Source organism: Gobio gobio (genome assembly GCF_949357685.1).
Source record: "Gobio gobio genome assembly, chromosome: 22".
NCBI lineage: Eukaryota > Metazoa > Chordata > Actinopteri > Cypriniformes > Gobionidae > Gobio > Gobio gobio.
In genome coordinates this window covers 18,193,586-18,217,530 of record NC_137118.1, presented here as the reverse complement: position 1 = coordinate 18,217,530, position 23,945 = coordinate 18,193,586, and the positions used below count along the sequence as shown (strand labels likewise).

The 23,945-nt window shown below is 36.6% G+C and overlaps 1 protein-coding gene across 3 annotated transcripts in view; it reads right to left on the bottom strand.

The window, feature by feature from the left end:
• The window catches only part of tbc1d10ab (TBC1 domain family, member 10Ab), a 35,855-nt gene extending 13,920 nt beyond the window's left edge, over nt 1-21,935 (bottom strand). Inside the window, exons 1-6 of one of the 3 annotated variants that reach the window (XR_013815602.1) lie at nt 21,823-21,935; nt 21,098-21,460; nt 5,037-5,133; nt 4,164-4,271; nt 2,669-2,775; nt 2,476-2,590 (exon numbers count right to left, since the gene is read on the bottom strand). Coding sequence is in view for 1 of the 3 variants with exons in the window: in XM_079804949.1 (XP_079661075.1) it covers nt 2,476-2,590; nt 2,669-2,775; nt 4,164-4,271; nt 5,037-5,133; nt 21,098-21,291 (621 nt within the window). In the remaining 2 variants the exon portion in view is untranslated. Of the gene's footprint in view, nt 1-2,475; nt 2,591-2,668; nt 2,776-4,163; nt 4,272-5,036; nt 5,134-21,097 lie in introns of all 3 variants that reach the window. The other 2 variants (XR_013815601.1, XM_079804949.1) reach the window with 2 other exon arrangements.
• Between the last annotated feature and the right edge of the window lie 2,010 nt (nt 21,936-23,945).

Genomic DNA, 23,945 nt, shown 5'->3' with positions numbered 1-23,945 from the left:
CAGGACACTCAAGTGGTTGCCGTGGTAACGAAAAAAATACCTTTGTGTGCTGACTTATGTGGACTAACTTTTATGTGAGGAAATCTGCTTATAATAGGCTATTAGGCTAATTGGTCCTGCGTTACCTATGATTCAGTTGATTTGAATAAATATGTCTATAATGGATAACATTGCTTAAGTGCACCTTTAAGAATAATATACAATGATCATGATGCAAGTTAAGCACATCACATGTTTCTGAACTATTTTTAGTGGCATTCAGTAAGAGATTTGATGGTTCATAGATTAAGTAGTCTATTTCAAATGGATTGCATGTACACGTGTGTTTATATATACAGGGAGTGCAGAATTATTAGGCACGTTGATTTTCTGATCATATTTTTTTTCCAGGCACATTTGACCAATTCCAAACCACAGTAATCCTAATAACTACTATTGATTTAGTATTTAATAATGTATAAGTGATATATAATTGTTCATGAAGGCTGGAAATGAAAATCACCTTATATTCAGGTGTGCAGAATTATTAGGCATGTTTTCTTTTACAGATAAATTGAGCCAAAAAAGAGATTTAACTCAGACTGAAAAGTCAAAAAGTATTAAATGCCCATGAGAAGGATGCAATACTAATGCAATACAAGACATTGCAGTTAAGGCATGACCATTGGACAGTGAAATGCTCGTTGGGTCAGCAGGATCTGACAAAAACAGGTGGTGAAGAAAAGACACCTGTTAACTGCAAAATAATTAAGAATTAAGGTGAAGAATTAAGGGTGAAACCATCAGGAACCCTTTAGTCTCCAGCGCCACCATTTTCCAAAGCTGCAACCTACCTGGAGTCTCCAGAAGTGCAAGGTGTCAGGATCTCGGAGACTTCAGTTAGGTAAAGAATCCTAAAAAATGACCCCCACTAGATAAGAATAACAAGCTGAAGTGTTGTAAAATACATGAAGAAGGTTTTTTTATAGGCTTTATGGACAGATAGGTTGAGAGTGACTCTTGAAGGACCAGCACCACATCCTCTAGTACCACTGTTTGAAGAATTCATCTTCCAGAATCTGGCAGTACGTTTTGGGAGTTCATTTTTAGTCCATCTCTGCAAAACGGACTTCAGGATGGACTAAAATGAACTCCCAAAACGTACTGCCAGATTCTGGCAGATGAATTCTTCAAACAGTGGTACTAGAGGATGTGGTGCTGGTCCTTCAAGAGTCATTCTCAACCTATAAAACCTATAAAGCCTATAAAAAAGCAGGCTTCATGTATTTTACAACACTTCAGCTTGTGATTCTTATTTAGTGGGGGTCATTTTTTAGGATTCTTTACCTAACTGAAGTCTCTGAGATCCTGACACCTTGCACTTCTGGAGACTCCAGGTAGGTTGCAGCTCTGGAAAATTGTGGCGCTGGAGACTAAAGGGTTCCTGATGGTTTCACCCTTAATTCTTCACCTTAATTCTTAATTCTTTTGCAGTTAACAGGTGTCTTTTCTTCACCACCTGTTTTTGTCTGACCCTGCTGACCCAACGAGCATTTCACTGTCCAATGGTCACGCCTTAACTGCAATGTCTAGTATTGCATTAGTATTGCATCCTTCTCATGGGCATTTAATACTTTTTGACTTTTCAGTCTGAGTTAAATCTCTTTTTTGGCTCAATTTATCTGTAAAAGAAAACATGCCTAATAATTCTGCACACCTGAATATAAGGTGATTTTCATTTCCAGCCTTCATGAACAATTATATATCACTTATACATTATTAAATACTAAATCAATAGTAGTTATTAGGATTACTGTGATTTGGAATTGATCAAATGTGCCTGGAAAAAAAATATGATCAGAAAATCAACATGCCTAATAATTCTGCACTCCCTGTACACACACACATGTATTTATGTGTATGTTATTATATGCATATATACAGTATGTGTTTGTATGTGTATTCATATTTATATAAATAATAGGCCTTTTTAAAAAACGCTAATTCAATAACACTTGTAGCCTTTATATATATAGCGCATTATAAAAGTATATTAATGCATTAATTAATGTAATATGCCTGTAAAGCAGCTTATAATGCATTGTATGATCTCATTAATAATTACAACAGTTATTATGCATTATAATACTTATTATAAAATAATATATTCCTCATTACACCTTGTTACAAAATGAATCTAATACGTTAAAACACATGACAAGCAACTAAATGATTGAACAAGGAATCTGACAATATTATAATACATTTTAAATTTGGAAACAATTATTTATGAACATATATATAATGCATTACAGTGTACATTATTAATACCTTTATAAAGTATTTTACATAAAGGCTTCAGATAAAGTGTAACTGATAATTATAGTGTTTTATTATAACACATAAAACAGTACAATAGATAACTGTATAAATCAATAAATAATTAATGAGACGCATCCAGGGGGGAGTGAGTGATCACAGAGCACAATAACGCACCTCAGCAGGCATGTGCATGAGCAGCACTGCGGCTATAGGGGCCTGAGCCTGACAGTAACCCTCCTCCGGTCTGTGCAGTGTATACGCCTTCAACACCCGGAACAGATCCTGCTGCCTGCACACACAGATCAACGCATTATGTAACAGAAGTGATGAGGTTCAAAGGAAGAGGCTTGTAGGTAAAGTGACATACCCGTGGCCTCCTCGAGCTACAAACATCTCGTGGAATGGAAACTGTCTGTGGAGGTCTTTCTCTATTATATCCAGCCATTTAGGATCTCCAGGCTGACTGTCCAACTCCTGCCAAGTCAAGTCATTTTTATTTATATAGCGCTTTATACTATACAGATTGTTTCCAAGCAACTTCACTTTAATAAAACAGGAAAATAACACTGTTAATAGCTCTAGAGTATAATACTTTTTAATTTTTAATTTAATACACAAAAGTGTCATTATTCTGCTACGTCATTTCACTATTGATTCAATAACGGTGTATATGTTTGTTGCCAAGATAGTGTGATCATCCAGCTCAATTCAGTTCAAATTTTGCTTTCAGTGCCAGTGCAGTCAAATCGATGATATTACTGAATATGAATTGTCTTTTAAACCCCAAAACACAAATGATAACTCATTAATGACAGCACAAGACTTACAACCGAAGTAAATAGATTTGAGATAGCATTAAAATGCATACTGCACACAGATATTAAACGCATAATATGTGAAATATTATTAAAAGAACACAACTGTTTTCTATTTTAACCTCCTAAGACCCAGGAAAACAAAGTCTTTAGTATTTTGTCATGTCATTACATTGTTTAGAGCAAACAAATGGAAAAAATATTTATTATATTTTTATATTATGCTGTGTCCTTGTAAAAAAATAAAATTATATGGAATGACGGTATAGGCAAAAACAATGGGATTTTTCTTTTCATTCACCAATCAATGTTCAGGTTATTCATAACATTTTCCTGAGATGTTGATTTATAACAAACAATATGAAAATTAGTCAGCTTTAAATGATAATTACAAAATATTATCATATTTCCATAAGGGTGCTAAATTTGATCATTCAGTCATTTTTAAAGACCAAGGAGAAGTTGTTGTCCTCTGTGCTCTTTAAAACTGTGACATGGTGTCAGAGAAATTCTCTAAAATATAATGTCATCGTATGAGGACAGTGGCACCCAGGAGGTTAATATGAAATATTAAAATATTAAAAAATATTTCTATTTAAATTTTTATATTTTAAAATTGTATTTATTCCTGTGATCAAAGCTGAATTTTCAGCATCATTACTGCAGTCTTCAGTGTCACATGACCCTTCAGAAATCATTCTAATATGCTTATTTGACGCTCAACAAACATTTCTTATTATTATCACCGTTAGTGGTGCTGCTTCATATTTTTGTGAAAATCGTGATACATTTTTTTCACAATTCTTTGATGAAAAGAAGTTCAAAAGAATAGCATTTATTTCAAATATAATTATTTTGTAACACTACAAATGTCTTTACGATCACTTTTGATCGATTTGCATCCTTGCTTAATAACAATATTCAATTATTTGGCTGAAAATATTGAAATTTGGCTGAAATAAGGCATCTCAGAAGGTGGCATAATCAAGGAACAGTGCCATGGTGCTACCAAAGGTTTGAGTGGATAAACCTTGGAGATGCTCTCACCTGAAATTTGCCCTGATTCTGTTCTTTCTTTACTTTGCCTCCAGAAAGATAAAGCCATGCACGGCCTCTGAGTGATGGAGGGATGCCCTTCTGACAACGCAACTTCACCTGCAGAGAGACGGAGAGAAAGACAGTGGGATTATACACTTGTATTTTAGGATGGCTTACGACCCTTAAATGGCCAATGACATTTGCCATTACACAAATATTAAATGAAACCGAGCACTTACGTTCATAAGCCTCATTTATACACCACCGATATTAGAGCACTCTAGAGGCATTCACACATTCTTCATGTGTCTTGAGTTCATTTAGTGTGCTTGTTTACCAGCAATAGACATATAAAAAACAAGAGCATTTCATGTCTATGTTTGCTTAAAATTACATTATTTGGATGGCAAAATGTGACTGGCTTAATTATATAGTTATCGCAAATATTCACGTCAGACCTTGCCGAGCTGAATTACAGTAATTATGCATGAGCTGCAGATATGGCGTCCAGCTGCTGTTAACTTGTTATATGACTAACTCAGTGTTCTGACTGGAAGGTTAGTAACTGGAGAGAGATTCAGCACCAAGATAGTCATCGGTGAGAATCAAAAAAGCAAATGGTAAAAAGTATTATTGAAGAGACTAGTGGTCATCACAGAGATTTTGTGTGAGCCTGGTCATAACTTTATCTGATTGTATTAAACAGTTTGTGAAGCACACGGTGTGAGATGTGTAGTCAAATTCCTAAGATAACATTGAGTGGACATGATTGCTGTTGTTGGACGTTTTATGAACATTAAAGCATTCTCTAAAGAATTTGAGCTATTCGAGAACAAAAATAAAACCTGTGGACAAACACAGGCTTGTTTGTCAGAGTCCAACCTTCTTGTGTTTTTTGGCCATCCACTTGTCCCAACTGTTGAGCATATCCAGCCATTTGGCTTCTCTCTGGCGGAGCACGTCTGGAGGAATATCATCACTGCATCGAGAGAGAACAAAGAGAGATTAGATCATTTATCTGATATGCATGCAAGCACACCCACACATACAAATTATCGCATGTTAGCAAATACAGGGTTGGGAACAGAGAACCGGTTCTCGTTCAGAACAGACGTTCATGACAATCGGTTCTATTAACGGTAATGTAACATACTCTGACAGTGTTCTTCTACAAGGGCAGTTTTAATCAGCCTAACAACTCACTTCCTCACTGAACCGGTCAGAGTGCTTCTTGGCTAATCCTAACCACACTTAATTACTTTCTTCATGTCCAACTCAACCGGAAACCTGTTACTGTGTTATGTGTAGACATCTAAAAAGATGTCCAAAATATCTGAAATTAAATTTAAAGAATTTCATTTTTTTTTCTTATCCCTATAGTATATTTAGAAGCTCATACTTATATATTTATAACCTCATCCCTACATATTTACAAGCTCACCCCTATTTATTTACAAAACTTATCCCTATATATTTACAAACTCATCCCTAGGTTTAGAAATGAATCCCTATATATTTACAAACTCATCCCTAGGTTTAGAAATGAATCCCTATATATTTACAAACTCATCCCTGGGTTTAGAAATGAATCCCTATATATTTACAAACATCCCTATGTTTAGAAATGAATCCCTATATATTTACAAATGCCATCACTATTACAAACTCATCCCTATGTCTACAAATAATCCCTATGTATGTACAAACTCATCCCTGTGTATACAGATTAATCCCTACACTCTAAAAAAAAGGTTCTATATGGCACCAAAAATGGTTCATAGGGGACCCTTTTTTAGTGCTATATAGCACCAATTTTGGTGCTTCGGTGGTTCTTCAGCGGTTCTTTGACTAAGGTGCTATATAGCACCTCTGAAGAACTGCTGAAGAACCACTGAAGCACCAAAATTGGTGCTATATAGCACTAAAAAAGGTTCCCCTATGATTACGAGCCAAGAACCATTTTTGGTGCCATATAGAAACTTTTTTTTTAGAGTGGTACAAACTCATCCCTATGTTTGGAAATTCTTTCCTATATATTTACAAATGCATCTACTATAAACTCATCCCTATACGTTTAGAAATCAATCCATATATATTTACAAATGCATGCATCCCTATGTCTATTCTCTATATATAAACTCATCCCAACACTCTAAAAAAAAAAAGGTTCTATATGGCACCAAAAGTGGTTCTTGGCTCGTTATCATAGGAAAACCTTTTTAAGTGCTATATAGCACCAATTTTGTGTGCTTCAGTGGTTCTTCAGAGGTTCTTCACCGGTTCTTTGACTAAGGTGCTATACCGCTAACTAAGGTGTTATATAGCACCACTACCATATACAGAACATGTTAAGATATGGTGCACCATAGCACCAAAAGTGGTTCCTCTATGATTACGACGAAGAACCATTTTTGGTGCCATATAGAACCTTTTTTTTTTGGAGTGTATAGGTTTAGAAATTCATTCCTATACATTTACAAATGCATCCCTATGTGTACAAACGCATCCCTATGTCTACAAATTAATCCCTATGTGTACAAACGCATCCCTATGTCTACAAATTAATCCCTATGTGTACAAACGCATCCCTATGTTTAGAAATTCATTGTTAAATTATTAACAAACTTGTTCCTATTTATTTACAAACTCAACCCTATGTTTAGAAAATGTATCCCTATATATTTACAAAATCATTGCTATTCATTTACAAACCCATCCATATATATATATTTAGAAGCTTATTAACTCTTGACCTGATATGTCCACTCCAACTGTTTGAAAGGCATAACGTGGGTGTCAAATTAGCTCAGTTGAATCAGAATACTGTGTGCGGCGTCATCATATGTTCACAGGAAGTTCTTCTGAGGGAAATTCCACTGTTTTCCACTGCTGAAGAAAAACCACCCGTTTTTAACTACTACCATCATGTTTAGCAACTTAGTAATAATGTCTCCAAATATATTACTTGGCTGCACAACCTCTATGTGATGTTAATGTGGGATGACTGTTTATAAGAATGTTCTGGACCGTCAGACTGGTGGAGATCACTAGGGAAAGCCCTGTTTCGGGGAATCTTTCGGTCTGATTGTGTTCAAGTGACCCCAGCACCTCCGCCTAAATGCCTTTTTATTACATCCAGCTGACAGACACACCCTTGATTGACTGGCTTTATATCAGATAAAACACAGGAAAACATCACAAAACAGAAATTTACAGTAATTTTTCTTTAGAAAACGTGAGTGCACGTCTATGCACAAAACCTGCCCCTAAAATTAGGGTTAGGGGTAAAGGAATTAATAACATCACTTATAATGGCTCTGATCCTGCTTATGTGTGTTATAACTACTGTGATCAAAGCTCTGATAGGTGGGAGGTGGATTGACTCATGTCAGTGGAGATCTGATATATTAAGCACTGAAGAAATATTTTGACAGTGCTTTTATTTATCAAATGGGAAAAGATTAGCATAAAATGAATGAAAACAGATTACACAATTACTACTCAAAGCCCCCCTGAACTTTTGTCTGACAAAAAAAAATCATGTGGCGTGACCAACATGCAAAAAAAGAGAAAACAGAAAATGATATCATAGACCCGTACAACTAGACATAATTTTACATTTTACTGACGGTGGTGCAACTCCCTAAAAGCTTGATATTATGAATTAATAATTCATTATATTTGTAAAAACTACACTTCTACTAAATCTTGGGTTGTTTTTCATACCCAAATCCTGGGTTGAGACTTTTGGGTCATTTTTTTTGGGTTACTTTTTCTGTATTTGGGTAGTTTTTGTGTTACCCAGATCCAGGGTTAAACGTAACAACCCAGTGTTTGGGTAGTTTTTGTGTAACCCAGATCCTGGGTCAAACGTAACCCAGGGTTAAGTTATTTATCGAGGGCTTTTTGCAACCTCTTCAGGAGAGAGCAGTGCAGCTCCGTCAAATTGGTGCACATCTTCTGTAAAATACAGGTTTATGTACATTTTATTTTATCGATAAAATCATTTAAGTGCTGTATAGCGTTTCATTTTATGCAAAGCAACAAAGCGATGTGAGTCACCTAAACGAGTGTAGGTGGAAACGGGACAACAGAGACTGGTCGATTACACTTGACTTACTTCTAAATGTTTAATTTTTGCTTCTAATATTTGTTAAAGAGCTTAAATGTTGGCAATATGCTTTAAAAACAATATAAAATATGCTATACTGTAAAATATGATCGAAAGTAAAGGAATTATCATGCAAGCCAGTGGTTGTGTCGAATATTTTTTTTAAAAGTTTGAGTTAAGTTTGAGACATTTTTAGTCATTCAATCTAAATTTGTCTTGAAAATTGTATAAAAACAATATGAAACCAACACAAATAAAAAGAGTACATTTGTGGATGTGGTACATATTTTGAAACGATTTTTCTTTTCTTTATTTTCGATAATCCTATTTTTCTCTGATGATGGATGAAAAGTATACTATGTAAGTCCATCCCTGAGAAACCAATGCATCCAATAATCCTTTGGCAAAAGGTTAGTGACAGAACAGGCTGTGTTAACCCTGGCACACGCACACGTACGGTCTTGAAACGGAGAGCAAATATACTTGCACACACACACTGTGTGTACACAGATTAGGCAGTCCAGATTGGATTATTGTCAGCGATCAGATTACAGATGACTACGGTTATTAAGATCTATGGAACAGAAACTGGGCCCGCCGTTTGCCTGTTTACTTTTCCCGTGTACGCAGGTCAAGCTAATTGTGTTATGCTGAAAACACAAAGAGAGATGAATGTAGGCTAAAGGATGGACTGAAGTACAAGAGGAGCGGTCTCATGGAAAGGGCAGGGCATGTGCCCTTTCCCCCAACAAGTATCATATAAGTACCCTAGAAGTGTTTCCTTTCACCCTATAGACACGTTCTTCAGGTCAAAGCAGACAGCCTGCAGTTAGTAGAGGAAGAAAACAGGAAGCTCAAGACTGCAGCGGGAAAAATCCCTTGGTCCCCTTCCTGATACTCACAATACCACATATGGCTAAAACAACAGACAGACAAACTCTGACTGACTAGATAAGAAGTGAAAATGTCAATATATTAGGGCTGCCCCATTCAAAGATTTTTCTAGTCAACTAGTAGTAATTTATTTAAGCAATTAGTCGACTAGAGGCTTTGAGTTTCACAGCTGAGAAAGAATATTATAACAATGTTAACAAGAGCCATGTTTCCATCAACCTATTTTTATGCAAATTTTGGGATATCACAAACAAAAAAAAAATTCCGATAAGGCAATGTGCATAAACTATGATGGAAACCCATTTACCAAATAAATACCTTGATGCGCAACAAAAAAAAAACGTACTTGACTTTAATGTGATTGGATAACCATTGGACTAATTTCATTGCACAGCATCTCAAATGTTGTTTTAGTTATTCTGAAATGCCTGAGCCAAAGTCTGTCATCAAAATAATGGTATAACAACACGATTGCATTCACAAACACCAGGCATCCGAACGCAAGATAACATGATAGCGTTTATTGCGCTTCGTCTGTGCGCTCTGAGATGCAAGCCATTTATGATGTAGGATAAAAGAGCCACAGTGGCTTCCTCGATTGCAGCAACTTCCATTTATATTACAGATATTTTGCCCCAATTTCCCAGGAAGTGGCGAGTTTGTTCTCTTGAACACATGAGATGGAAACGCTACTTTATTTGCAAATTTCTTATGTGATATTCCAATTTTATTCCAAGTTAAATTCGCACCTTTGGATGGAAACATGGCTATTGTTCTGCATTACAGAGAAAACCCATAATAATGAGCCTTTAACGTATAAATTAAGCACTCAAGCGCGCACACAAAGCTTGCTGCGATGCACCGGCAAAAGTAATGATCATAAAAAAAGAAGACTGCTTGAACATTGAACTAGTGTTTTCTGAGTCAGTGTTGGCTGCAACAATGAAGTTGACGACGCTGACTCTCATCTCCACAGTACAGTGGATGCACCTACAGTACAGAGAGAAATCCACATTAACTTAGCTTCCACACTCCACACAAACACTTGGATATGCGCCTAATAATAGCGCACATTTATCTAGGTTAACTTTAGAGCGAGCAGCTATGTAAAGTGGCTGAGGCTACTATACTTGTGTTTCAAATGATAAGCCATGTTTGAGGTTGATGAGTTGAATGAGTGCGTAAATGTGCACGTTCGTAAGCCGATTATGCTTAATAAACCGACAACGAACATGGTTATGTAAACGGGGTAACCTGTTTTCTTTTATCGGAGTAAGGTCATAAACGGCTTAGGCATAAACCGGTCGGAACAGGTAGTTTTTTGCCTCTTATCCCGATTTCGTGCGGCATGTCAACGCATTAACCTGCTTTCTGTCTTTTTATCGAAGTGCGCATGTGTGATAGGTGACAGAAACGCATACTTAGAGCAGATTTAAACACATCTAGACAGAGCGAGCGTTTTGCATGAAAGAAAGAAGGAAATATATCACAAACGCAGACTCTTTTAAGTCCCAGAAAATTGTAAAAATTAGTTCTTATCTCTCGTGCAGTAACGTTAGAAGTGGTTCAGTCAAAACACTGCATCTTTAACTGCATGAGAGAGTAAATATGAGCCGTAAGGACACCAGGTTTATTCTTACCTATTTATTAGGAAAATCTTATTAAAGCCAAAATGATATTCAGTGACCCATTCATTGAAAACCATATAAACACTCACTCACTGCAATCTAGATATAGCCTAGAAATCTAGACCGAAAAGAACATTTATTTTGCCGCAAGTGTAGTCTAGCAACTCTCGGTAGACCTCAGAGCTGGAAAAACCAAACTCTGGTCAGGCCAATCACAGCGTTTGTAGAGTCGGTGGGCGGGCTTGCTTAACATAATGACGGAGAGAAGTTGCGGAGGTTCTGCGTGCTACAGGTAAACAAAGAAGCTGACGATCAGCGTCTTTCAAATCGGTTTTGGCCGCTACTCTGGAAGACTTGGAGTTAAGCTTTTCTTTGAGGAAAGAACAAAGAACGGCACTGAAGTAATTCGTAAGAAAGGAAGATGTATTCGGAGTTTAATCTATCAACTAACGTTAGCTCCGCGCCGGTTGGTTGTGGCGCTATCCAATTGCGTGCAGAGGGAATTGGACAGACAACCGTTTATCCCGCCCCTCGGATTGAGCCCTGTCAATGGTGAGTTTCCAGACCCAACATCTTGATGTGGGTCTGGCTTGTCAGGCTACTCTAGATAGTCAGCTTGATGACAATTGACCTATCGGTAAGCCCCACCCCCCTTAGTTACTGTTGCTAACTCGGACAACCAAACAGAGTTGCTATATCTTACAATGTACAGCTGTCAGTGTGGAAAACCTTATCCCAAGATGTTTTAGGACACAGCATGGAGCGTATACCCCGTCCGAATGATGGCCAAACTTTACTGATGGTTTATGAAGTTTATTACATCGTTTTTCACTCAAAAAATCATCGTAAGAGCTGAACAAACAAACAAAGCATAAGAAGTGCGCATTAACGTCTCATTCACAAACTCTCTCTCTCTAGCCTTCTCTCCGTGGCATTACCATTAACATACACAGAAAAATTACAAAAAAACACTTACAGTAAACAAACATATACACAGACCTTATGCCTTTTCGGGAGTGCAGTTAATAACTGGTAAACTTTGTATCTGCAAAACAACTCCGATAAACTGCGTGCGAGCTCTCCCTTTCACTACCCGTAGACTATAATACCCATCAAAATAGGAGTCCTCCTTACAAGACAGATAACGCAGACCTTTAAACATATCTAAACTCACAGAAATAAAATGGGAATAAAATAAATATGGTGAGAGATTAATTTGGAAGCGATGGTTTACAGATCTCAATGCAAACGGGAGAAGCCTACTGTTACGATCGCAGATGATAACATACAGGATCAACACTGTTCATGTACCGCAGGGTAAGATTACATAAATTCACATTTAATCAGTTTAATATGGAGAGATGCACTGAAATGTAGACCTTTGTGTTTCTGACCTACACCGTTGCATGAGAACAGTTAGTTATAGTTAGTCGGTTTGTACGTTAGCAGGGAATTACTAACTTTAATAGTAACTTAATGAGAGTATGACAACCAGAAAATCCTCTCAGGATCCCTCAGGCACGACGTTTTACCATTTTTGTAGCATAAACACCATCAAACCGATGACAGCTACGGATTTTCCAATGTTTCTCTATGGCGCTGAAACCTAAAGATGTCCGAGTTCCGGTCCCAGCACGACTGATACTCAACTGCCATTGGCTCATCTGCGTTCGATGGGAGGGGCTTACCGATAGGTCAATTCTAGAATTTCAGTCATATGCAGGTTTTTTTTCGCTGTGTATAAAATGGTTAATCAAATATGTAAATATGCACACTACTTTAACGTCAATACGAGGTGTAGCTGTTGTGGAAAAAACTAATACCAGTCACAGCAGCAATCGTTCTCCCCTCCACCATGTTAAAGTTTATGGCACGCCCAACTTGGGAACTTGGGTATCAAAATTATCCCAGAGCTTCCCAGTTGTAAATACGACTTGAGAGGGCGTTCATGTCAAATTTTTAACAAGGAAACTTGTTTACGATAATTCCAATGGCATGTGAAGGCAGCATTAACCTCTTCTAAACTATTAGAGGGCAGCACTAATGATATAGTTCCGATTAAATTCTGACTGGATGAGGCACATTCACAGTGAGAAACCATCCAAAAAAAACTATTTTTGGCCATCTTCCAGTCAGTCTGAATGAAAAAGTTCCTATTTGTAAAGCATCCCGAAATCAGAGAACATCAGAAGACACAAATACAGATGAAGCTCTGTTTTGTGCTTGTTAAACGTGAACAGGTTCACTAAAACGCTCCCCAGAGGCTTGGCGCTCAGTTTCATCTCCATGGCAGAAGTAAACAAATGGAGGGAAACAAAAGCCAAGAGGTGAAATGTCATAACTCAGTCAATGACTCGCATTGTCGCATAATCACAGTCCTCTTTCTCTAACAGACTATAATGTTATTAAGAATGAATGATTTTTCTGTCATGAAGGTTCACAGCAAATCTGCAAAGAATGCTCAAAGACCTCTTTTATATGATATTCGATGGGAAAGAAAGAGCAATGTGTGTGAGAGAAAAGAAAGAATGGGAGAAAAATGCTATTTTCCAATAAAAATACAATACCACATAAGGGGTAAAGAAGATTTTTCCTACAATCAAAGTCACAACTAACGCAATACATTCTCTTCTAAGATAGAGAATCAACACATTTCTGAGGAACGGATTTTTATCATGGTAAAAAAAAAATGGAGCGGAGAGTATTTACACGTAAATTAAGAAAACAATCTACACCATACCATTCAAAAGTTTGAGTCGGTAAGGTTTTTGGAGAGATTTGAACGATGTCTCTTACTATCACCAAGGCTGCATTTATTTGATCAAAAATACAGAAAACTGTAATATTATGAAATATTATTACAATTTAAAACTGTTTTCTATTGTAGTACATTTTAAAATATAATTTATTCCTATATTTTTGTGGGTGATTTTTCAGGATTGTTGGATTATTGATTAACAAGGTTAAAAGAACAGTATTTATTTAAAATAGAAAAGTTTTTGTTCTATATATATATATATATATATATATATATATATATATATATATATATATATATATATATATATATATATATATATATATATATATATATATATATATATATATATATATATATATATATATATATATATATATATATATATATATATATATATATATATATATACAGGGAGTGCAGAATTATTAGGCACATTGATTTTCTGATCATATTTTTTTTCCAGGCACATTTGACCAATTCCAAACCACAGTAATCCTAATAACTACTATTGATTTAGTATTTAATAATGTATAAGTGATATATAATTGTTCATGAAGGCTGGAAATGAAAATCACCTTATATTCAGGTGTGCAGAATTATTAGGCATGTTTTCTTTTACAGATAAATTGAGCCAAAAAAGAGATTTAACTCAGACTGAAAAGTCAAAAAGTATTAAATGCCCATGAGAAGGATGCAATACTAATGCAATACTAGACATTGCAGTTAAGGCGTGACCATTGGACAGTGAAATGCTCGTTGGGTCAGCAGGATCTGACAAAAACAGGTGGTGAAGAAAAGACACCTGTTAACTGCAAAAGAATTAAGAATTAAGGTGAAGAATTAAGGGTGAAACCATCAGGAACCCTTTAGTCTCCAGCGCCACCATTTTCCAAAGCTGCAACCTACCTGGAGTCTCCAGAAGTGCAAGGTGTCAGGATCTCAGAGACTTCAGTTAGGTAAAGAATCCTAAAAAATGACCCCCACTAGATAAGAATCACAAGCTGAAGCTTTTTTATAGGCTTTATAGGTTGTATAGGTTGAGAATGACTCTTGAAGGACCAGCACCACATCCTCTAGTACCACTGTTTGAAGAATTCATCTGCCAGAATCTGGCAGTACGTTTTGGGAGTTCATTTTAGTCCATCCTGAAGTCCGTTTTGCAGAGATGGACTAAAAATGAACTCCCAAAACGTACTGCCAGATTCTGGAAGATGAATTCTTCAAACAGTGGTACTAGAGGATGTGGTGCTGGTCCTTCAAGAGTCACTCTCAACCTATCTGTCCATAAAGCCTATAAAAAAACCTTCTTCATGTATTTTACAACACTTCAGCTTGTTATTCTTATCTAGTGGGGGTCATTTTTTAGGATTCTTTACCTAACTGAAGTCTCTGAGATCCTGACACCTTGCACTTCTGGAGACTCCAGGTAGGTTGCAGCTTTGGAAAATGGTGGTGCTGGAGACTAAAGGGTTCCTGATGGTTTCACCCTTAATTCTTCACCTTAATTCTTAATTATTTTGCAGTTAACAGGTGTCTTTTCTTCACCACCTGTTTTTGTCAGATCCTGCTGACCCAACGAGCATTTCACTGTCCAATGGTCCTGCCTTAACTGCAATGTCTTGTATTGCATTAGTATTGCATCCTTCTCATGGGCATTTCATACTTTTTGACTTTTCAGTCTGAGTTAAATCTCTTTTTTGGCTCAATTTATCTGTAAAAGAAAACATGCCTAATAATTCTGCACACCTGAATATAAGGTGATTTTCATTTCCAGCCTTCATGAACAATTATATATCACTTATACATTATTAAATACTAAATCAATAGTAGTTATTAGGATTACTGTGGTTTGGAATTGGTCAAATGTGCCTGGAAAAAAAATATGATCAGAAAATCAACGTGCCTAATAATTCTGCACTCCCTGTATATATATAAAATATATATATAATATATATATATAAAATATATATATATATAATATATACACACACACACACACACATCGATCAGGCATAACATTATGACCTAATACTGTGGTCCCCCTTTTGCTGGAAAAACAGCCCTGACTCATAGAGGCATGGACTCCACTAGACCCCTGAAGGTGTGCTGTGGTATCTGACACCAAGATGTTAGCAAAAGATCCTTTAAGTCCTGTAAGTTGGGAGGTGGGGCCTCCATGGATCAGACTTGTTTGTTCAGCACATCCCACAGATGGTAGGGTGTACCTGGTCTGCAACAATGCTTAGGTATCTGGTACGCAGCCCCATACGCAACAAACTGCGATGCACTGTGTATTCTGCCACCTTTCAATCAGAACCAGAATTAACTTCTTGAGCAATTTGAACTACAGTAGCTCGTCTGTTTGATCGGACCACATGGGCCAGCCTTCGCTCCCCACGTGCATCAATTAGCCATAGCCGCCCATGACCCTGTCGCCGGTTCACCACTGTTCCTTCCTTGGACCACTTTTGATAGATACTGACCACCCCACAAGAGCTGCAGTTTTGGAGATGCTCTGACCCAGTCGTCTAGCCATTACAATTTGGCCCTTGTCAAACTCGCTCATCCTTACGCTTGCCCATTTTTCCTGCTTAACACATCAACTTTGAGGACAAAATGTTGACTTGTTGCCTAATATATATCACCCACTAACAGGTGCCGTGATGAAGGGATAATCAGTGTTATTCAATTCATAGACCTGCTGCAGGAGGCATCAGGACTGTAGATGTGGCCAGAACAATAAACTATAATGTTCGTAAGATGCCTCAGACAGTGTTACATAGAGACAGGATGGAAGGATTGTCAATGCCAAACCACATTTAACCATGTATCATCCCCAGACGTGTTAGAGAACTTGCAAGTGCCTTGGTGGAAGAGTGGAAAATCTTACTGACCACAACATTTTTAATAGTAGAGTAGAAATACCAGGGGTCAGGTTAGTTCCTAAGCTCAGCTGGTACTACAGCCGTAAGTACACCATGGAAAATACATGATTGAGGGCCTTTCAAATGTAGCGGTGTCCTCTGATTAAATTAATTTTTTGCCAAGCAAAATGTAAATCGCATGTATTTCATTATCTTATATAAGATGTGTTATCTGCCAAAGTATTGCATAAGTGAACATGCAAGGATCAGTGGATGTACAGAATTGACTGTGCCTTTGGCGATTCTGTGTGGATCTGCTGGCGCTTATCAGAGTTTAAAACATTGAGCTATTTTCTCAGCAATTAAAACTATTTAGATGCTTGACCACCACACTATTGCCTGTAGAATGAACTGAATGAGTCACTGAGCAGTTTCATTACACAACTGAAAACACTTGCAGGGAGGTTCTGCCAAAACAAATCAATGAGCAATTCTAAAGGGAGTTCACAACAAGAAGGGGAACGTCCTGCATGAGAGCCTCACTGTAAGACTGGAAAGAAACATTCTGTTGCACAGGGAAAAGGGGAGATTCTTCATGTGAACTGTAGAGGACAGATAGGCCTTTCTGTGATTAATTCAAAAGCAGATCCATTTAAATCACAGCATGTTTCCCTGGCCAAACAGAACTACATTGTCCCAAGCCATTAGAGACACTCATGTGTCAATGCAAAACAGACAAGTGTTTGTAATAGAAGCATAAGAAGAGGATGCATGCAATTTACTAGATCATCTATAGAATTGGCGTTTATACAATATATCCAGTCTTGAGACCAATACACAAATGTTCAAAAGTATGGGGTAAGACTTTTATTTTGAAAGATATTAACGGTTGGTTTTATGGAGCAAGGATGCATTAAATTTATGAGTTTTAGAAAAACATATTAAAGGAACACGCCGACTTTTTGGGACTTTAGCTTATTCACCGTATCCCCCAGTTAGATTGACTGGAGGTAAACGTCTCACGCTAGCCTACTGCTAAATAAGTGGCAAAATAACGCCAACATTTTCCTATTTACATGTTGTGATGTGTGTAGTTGCATCGTGTACTAAGACCGACGGAAAATGAAAAGTTGCGATTTTCTAGACCGATATGGCTAGGAACTATTCTCTCATTCCTGCGTAATAATCAAGGAACTTTGCTGCAGTACCATGGGTGCAGCGGCCCAATGATATTACGCAGCACCTGAAAATAGGCAAACTTCCGTCAACATAACTAACGTGACAACCTGCTTGCACAGAGAGCTTACTGGGGACTATTTTCAGGCGAGGCGAGGCGAGACGAGACGATGACGAGACTCCACCACTGTCCAAAAACGCAAACTAAGACTAAATTAACATTCATTGTTGACGAAAAAGCAGGGCCGGTCCATGGCATAGGCGGAATAGGCAAATGCTAGGGGCGCCACTCATCCATAGGGGCGCCAAAATGTATTACTGATACTATTTTATTAATATTCATTTGAAATATGACCACATAAAGCGCAAAAAACCTTAACCAAGTCCCCCGCATCTTCCCTGTCTGCCTCATCAATCTCCCCCGCCGAGCTACTTGAAGTGCGTCAGAAATATAACACGCGATCAGTTTAACTTATGGAATTTGTTGTGTCGCGTCGCCTCTCGCCGCATCTAATGTAGACAGGATTGCTTCCATTTTTTAGGGTGCTTGGCCGCTCGCTCCAGGTGTAGACGCGGTGAAAGTTGCCTGATAATTAATGACGGATTGCCGAATTGTAGTGTCATAAAAAACAGAAGCCCTCTGATGCAGGCAAGATAAGGGAAACACTGCAAAAATGCTCTTCTTATTTAGTATTTTTGTCTTGTTTCTAGTCTAAATATCTAAAAATTCTTAAACCAAGATGCATTTACTAGATAAGTAAAATAGTATTTTTTCTTAAGTGAGTTTATGCTTAAAACAAGCTAAATTATCTGCCAATGGGGTGAGAAAAATAATATTGTTTCTGATTAAAATCTTATTTCTGTCCCAAACAGAAATTCTGTCCCATAATTCTTCTCACCCCATTTGGCAGATAATTGTGCTAGCTTTAAGCTAAAACTCACTTCATTTTGATTTTTTTCCCCCAGAAAACAAGGAAAAAATTATCTAATGTCAATTTACTAGTAAATACATCTTGATTTAAGAATTTTTTGTTGTTTGGACTGGACACAAGAAAAAAATACTAAATAAGAGGAGCATTTTTTGCAGTGTAAAGACAGAGGTAATAGTGAATAGTAAAGAATGCAAGCAAATATAATTTAACCCCAAAAAAGTTTAAAATAGTGCTTAAAGGCAAACTTATTTTCGCTTATGTACAGTAGGCCATATAAATATGAATTCATACTGAAATCAAGATTGAAACCGATATTTGTGCCCATCGTCTCATAAGCTAATGCTGATTTTAGGTATCTACGCTGTAAATCAACCAGTTAGCTATGGTGTTGTGACACACATTATGCAGGTTATATATATTTTATGTAACTTATTTTGCCACACAATATATTGAGTTTTCATTAGACTAAAACTAGACTAAAATGACGAGACTTTTAGTCGACTAAAACTTGACTAACAAAAAAAGATATGTGAATGACTAAATATGACTAAAACTAACAAGGACATTTGGCACAAGACTAAGACTAAAGCCCTATTCGCACGGGATTAGTTTTATCTGGGGACCTAGTGTGATTTAGAAATTACTCCCCCACATCCGAATTTTGCGTGGCGCATTCGCACGGGATAAGCAAGCCTGTGATTTTACTCGAATTTACTGACTTATCTCCTGGATATGATGTCAAGACTTGTAATTGTTTTTTCGTTATAGATATAGCTGTATGAAATTATAAACAGTCGTATCGATATCATTTTGATTGTTTTATAGTAATACAAATAATTTAGTTCAGTTAGAGAACAGACGCTACAATTAAAAACTGAACTGAGCAATAACAACAATATACGGCAGAAGATTCAGTTTCAAACCTAAATGTAAAAGCGCCCATTTAAGCGAGTTTATCATTGTCCATTTCTGTTTTTGTGTTTTTCATTAAGAATAATATTAAACACACCATTCAAGCAATTTACTCCCAAATTGGTGCTCACTCTAAAGTGAAAGTATAATCCGCGCGGCCGCACGGAATTCATAACGGTGCGCATTTTATGCAGCCTAGCTCCATTCTTTGTGAAAGATAAAGATAAAAATGCGCACAGGAAACAAATCTTATATAAAAGCAAAAATTATATACGCCTAATCCCGGCCAAATCACAGAGATGCCGATTCGCACGGGACTAATATTATCACAGGACCTCAGTGTTTGGCGAAATATGGTAGGTCATTTGCGGGGGAATTTTTACTTGACATATTACAGACATGGCCCGGGATTAAGATAACAGACATTCTCTGCAATTATTACAAATCACCAGAGGTCCCCAGATAATACTAATCCTGTGCGAATAGGGCTTTAGACTAAATTAAAATTAGGTGACAAAATGAACACTACATCACAACATGTAAATAGGAAAATGTTGCCGTTATTTTGTCACTAATTGAGCAGTAGGCTAGCTGGAGCCGTTTACCTGCAGTCTTTGTGCTAAGATTGGTTAGCGGTGGGTGTGTCAGACAAAGTTATGGCACGCACGGAGATGAGAATGGTATGTATGGACTTATCTAACTCTGTGGGATACGGTGAATAAGCTACAGTCCCAAAAAGTCGACGTATTCCTTTAAGCATCACAACTGTTTTCAACATTGATAATATTAAGATAATAATAATTGATCATCAAATCAGCATATTAGATTTCTGAAGGATCATGGGACACTGAAGACTGGAGTAATGATGCTGATACAGCTTTAACATCACAGAAATAAATTACATTTTAAATAAATTAAAATAGAAAAAAGTTACTGTAAATTGTAAACATATTTCACAATATTACTGATTTTACTGTATTTTTTATTTTAAAAATATTTTTGATTTATTTTTCAAATAAATGCAGTCTTGGTGAAAGTAAGAAACTCCTTTCAAAAAAATATATTTTTTTGGTAATATTATACCAATATTTACACTTTTCTACTTCTTTGGGCCTCCAAGTAAATAGTAAATTTACAAACATAACTAAGAAAATGGAAAGCAAATGATAACGTACAGACACACAGCTTATGATATTATATAATATCCATCCGGTCTTACATGGATGGAGGAACGTAAGCTGACCAAGCACTTCTCAAAAGCTAGTCGGCTTAGAAGAACTCAGCAAGAACACATGGACAAGGATGAAGTCTTTCAGCAAAGACTGTCCTCAAAGAGTACAGTTAATGCAGGTGTGAAAGTGTGGCACAAACTCCAAAAACAAAACAAAAAACTCAGAATGCATCATAACTTTAATGAGTAGGTCATTAACAAGCATTACATAATGCTTAATCAGTAGTTCAAACACATTAGAATATATATGCAAAAAATGTGAACGTTTCGATTTCAAATTCACATGACAGTTATAAATATTGTGCATGTTAGGTATTGATGCAATAATATATACAATTCATTCATAGCTATTCTATATCACCCGTTTCTATGGCAGAAATTGACAGTTATTAATAGTTAATGTCTTTCTTTTAACTCATAAATGTGCCACTTACTTTTCTCCTGCGCTCTGTTGAGCTCCTCCTATGAATCCATATCTGTCGGTCTGGATCTCAGTGTTGGCGAAGCCGTTGAGCTCAGAGTCTGAGCCCAGAGAAGAGCTCTCCTGCTCGGCCAGATTCTCCACCGTGCCCCGCTGACTCCTGCTGTCCTTCCACTGCACTCCGTTCCCTACCTGAAGCTTAGCCATGATGGATATGCGCTCCAAACGCGATAAATGAACTTGCTTATGGCCCAAGCGAGATTAAAATGTCTTTTGACACCCAGATAGTGGATTTCCTCCTGACAACCGCCTCAAACTATCAACACACTGAGATTTGAGCCACACAGCCTCCAGCGACACTAACGATACGCCATATCTGATGGTAAAAACATTAAAGTAAAGTAAAACTGAGGTTTGTCTTACCCTGACAGGCCATTGTGGATATTTAAGAGCTATGTTTATTAACGACAGTTTCACAGAAGACACATACTTAAAGACATATTATAAATTAATGTAACGTTAGTCAATTAGCTTAGCAAATCTCTCTGTCTGAGGAAATCTCTAGCGCTTATGGCTGAAACCAGCTGGAACTCGACTGAATGTAAGTTAATGTTTGTCTTCTGTCATATTCTGTCAAACAAACCACAATTGTAAGAGTTATAAGCTAACAAGCTAACCTGACGTAAAAAAAACACAGCTTGACAACTCTCTGTATAAACGAATAAAACTCAGACTCACTGTGTTGTAAAGTCAGCGCTTGTATAATGTTTCTGACGCGATAGTTTTAATCTTATTTCATATAATCTGTGTTTATGAGCGTTTGTATGTAACTGAGCTAAAGTCGCAGTCGCGAGCTTTAAGGAGGCGTGGCTGATTATGCGCAGTACAGCGCGCGTGTACAATGCAGTATTATTTACATCACTTTAAGTACAAGTGCAACCACAATAATTAAATATATTGATATATTTGACTAATATTCATAGGGTTTTTACATGTAGATATTTTTTAATTAGTGTTTGGTACACAAGAAACAGCAATTATTTTAATTTGTATAGTTTAATTTATTTGTTTTATGGTGTATTACATGTATTTAAATAATTAAATAATAATAATAATAATTATTGTAATAAAATAATTTAATAATATTTCTTTATTATTCATTTAATTACTTATTTTGGAGAACCGGGGATCATGCTCAATGCTTTCAAGCTCCCAGAGCTCAATGGTTCACCATGTCATCTGCTCTGATTATTGCCTCTCGTTATGGCAAAGCAATTATAAGTGTATTCTTCACATGCTGTTCTCGTGATTGTCATAAAAGTGCCCTAAGGAAGTCAAGATGAACTTGCACACGTTAAGTTCACATGACGCGCACACTTTCAGATGCACACTTTTTTTCTAAAAACACAAAGAGTTCGAATGTGCAAATTACAAGACATCTGCAATTTATAAATAGGGATATTTTCAGATTTCAGTGATGGAAGGTCATTATTCAGTCAAAAATAGTCTTAAATCAAGCTAATGGCTGCCCTCATGTGGGTGACTCAAATATCACCATGTGCCAGAGGCACGTGAAGCTTGTAGAGCATTTTGCGGATTCACGTGCAGTTCGACTGAAAATTATGGGCTAGCCGCTAGCACTTTAAAATCTGAATCATAATAAAGTCAAGTCAATTCCCCTTTATTTATATAGCGCTTCCTTTATACAATTCTTTCAAAGCACCGTGATAAACAGAAAAATAATGGTCAGTGATGAAAACAGAGTTCAATTCTGCTGTAAAGAAGAATGGTGTCATTATTCAGCTGAAGTCAGTTCAGTGTCATTTTAATAACTATGTAAAGATCATCAATTATGGAATGGGTTCTATTTAGATATTAAGCAGCTCTGCCTCTGAAGAAAACATGTCCTCATCCAGCTCAGTTCAGTTCCCATCTGATAGTGTCAGTAATAATATCAATAAAATTACAGAATATTAAAGGGGTAGTTCACCCAAAAATTTAATTTTGTCATGACAATCAAACAGTTGACGGACTTCCATAGTAGGAAAAAAATACTATGGAAGTCAATGGCTACCATCAACTGTCTGGTTAACAACATTCTTTAAAATATATTTTGTGTTCAACATAAGAAACTCATACAGGTTTGGAAGAACATGAGGGTGAGTAAAGGATGACAAAATGTTCGTCTTTGTGGCGAATTATCCATTAAAGGGTTAGTTCACTCAAAAATGAAAATTAGTCATCCTAGGTGTATATGACATTCTTTCAGACGAATAAAATCTGAGTTATATTTAAAAAGTCCTGGCTAATCCAAGCATTATAATGGCATTGACTTGATGGGTCGTTTTTGAAGTCCATAAAAGTGCATCTATCCATCATAAAAGATATCCACATGGCTCCGGAGGGTTAATAAAGGCCTTCTGAAGCGAAGTGGCGCGATTGTGTAAGAAAAAATATCCATATTTAAAACTTTACAGACTAAAATAGCTAACTGGAGGGTGAGTAAATCATGGGCTAATTTTCATTTTTGGGTGAACTAACCCTTTAGTTGTCAGATCATCTTTAGTTGTGCATCACAAGTCAGATTGTGGATTGATATCATTCAGAATATTCAATCCAATTCCTTCTGTTTGAAGATTGGGGAAGATAATGCCGGAATATGAAAAAAAAAAAAAAAAAAGAAAAGTTAAAGATAAAGTTAACCAAAGTGAATGATCAAGCAACATATTTTAATCATGTATGATATGCTCATGCTTTTAACCCTTTATGTAAGTATTTCCTTTACATTCTTGATATTTAAGAACACATTGCGAGCTTAAAAGAAACCATAATATGCTGTTTTAAACCACGACACCTCATCA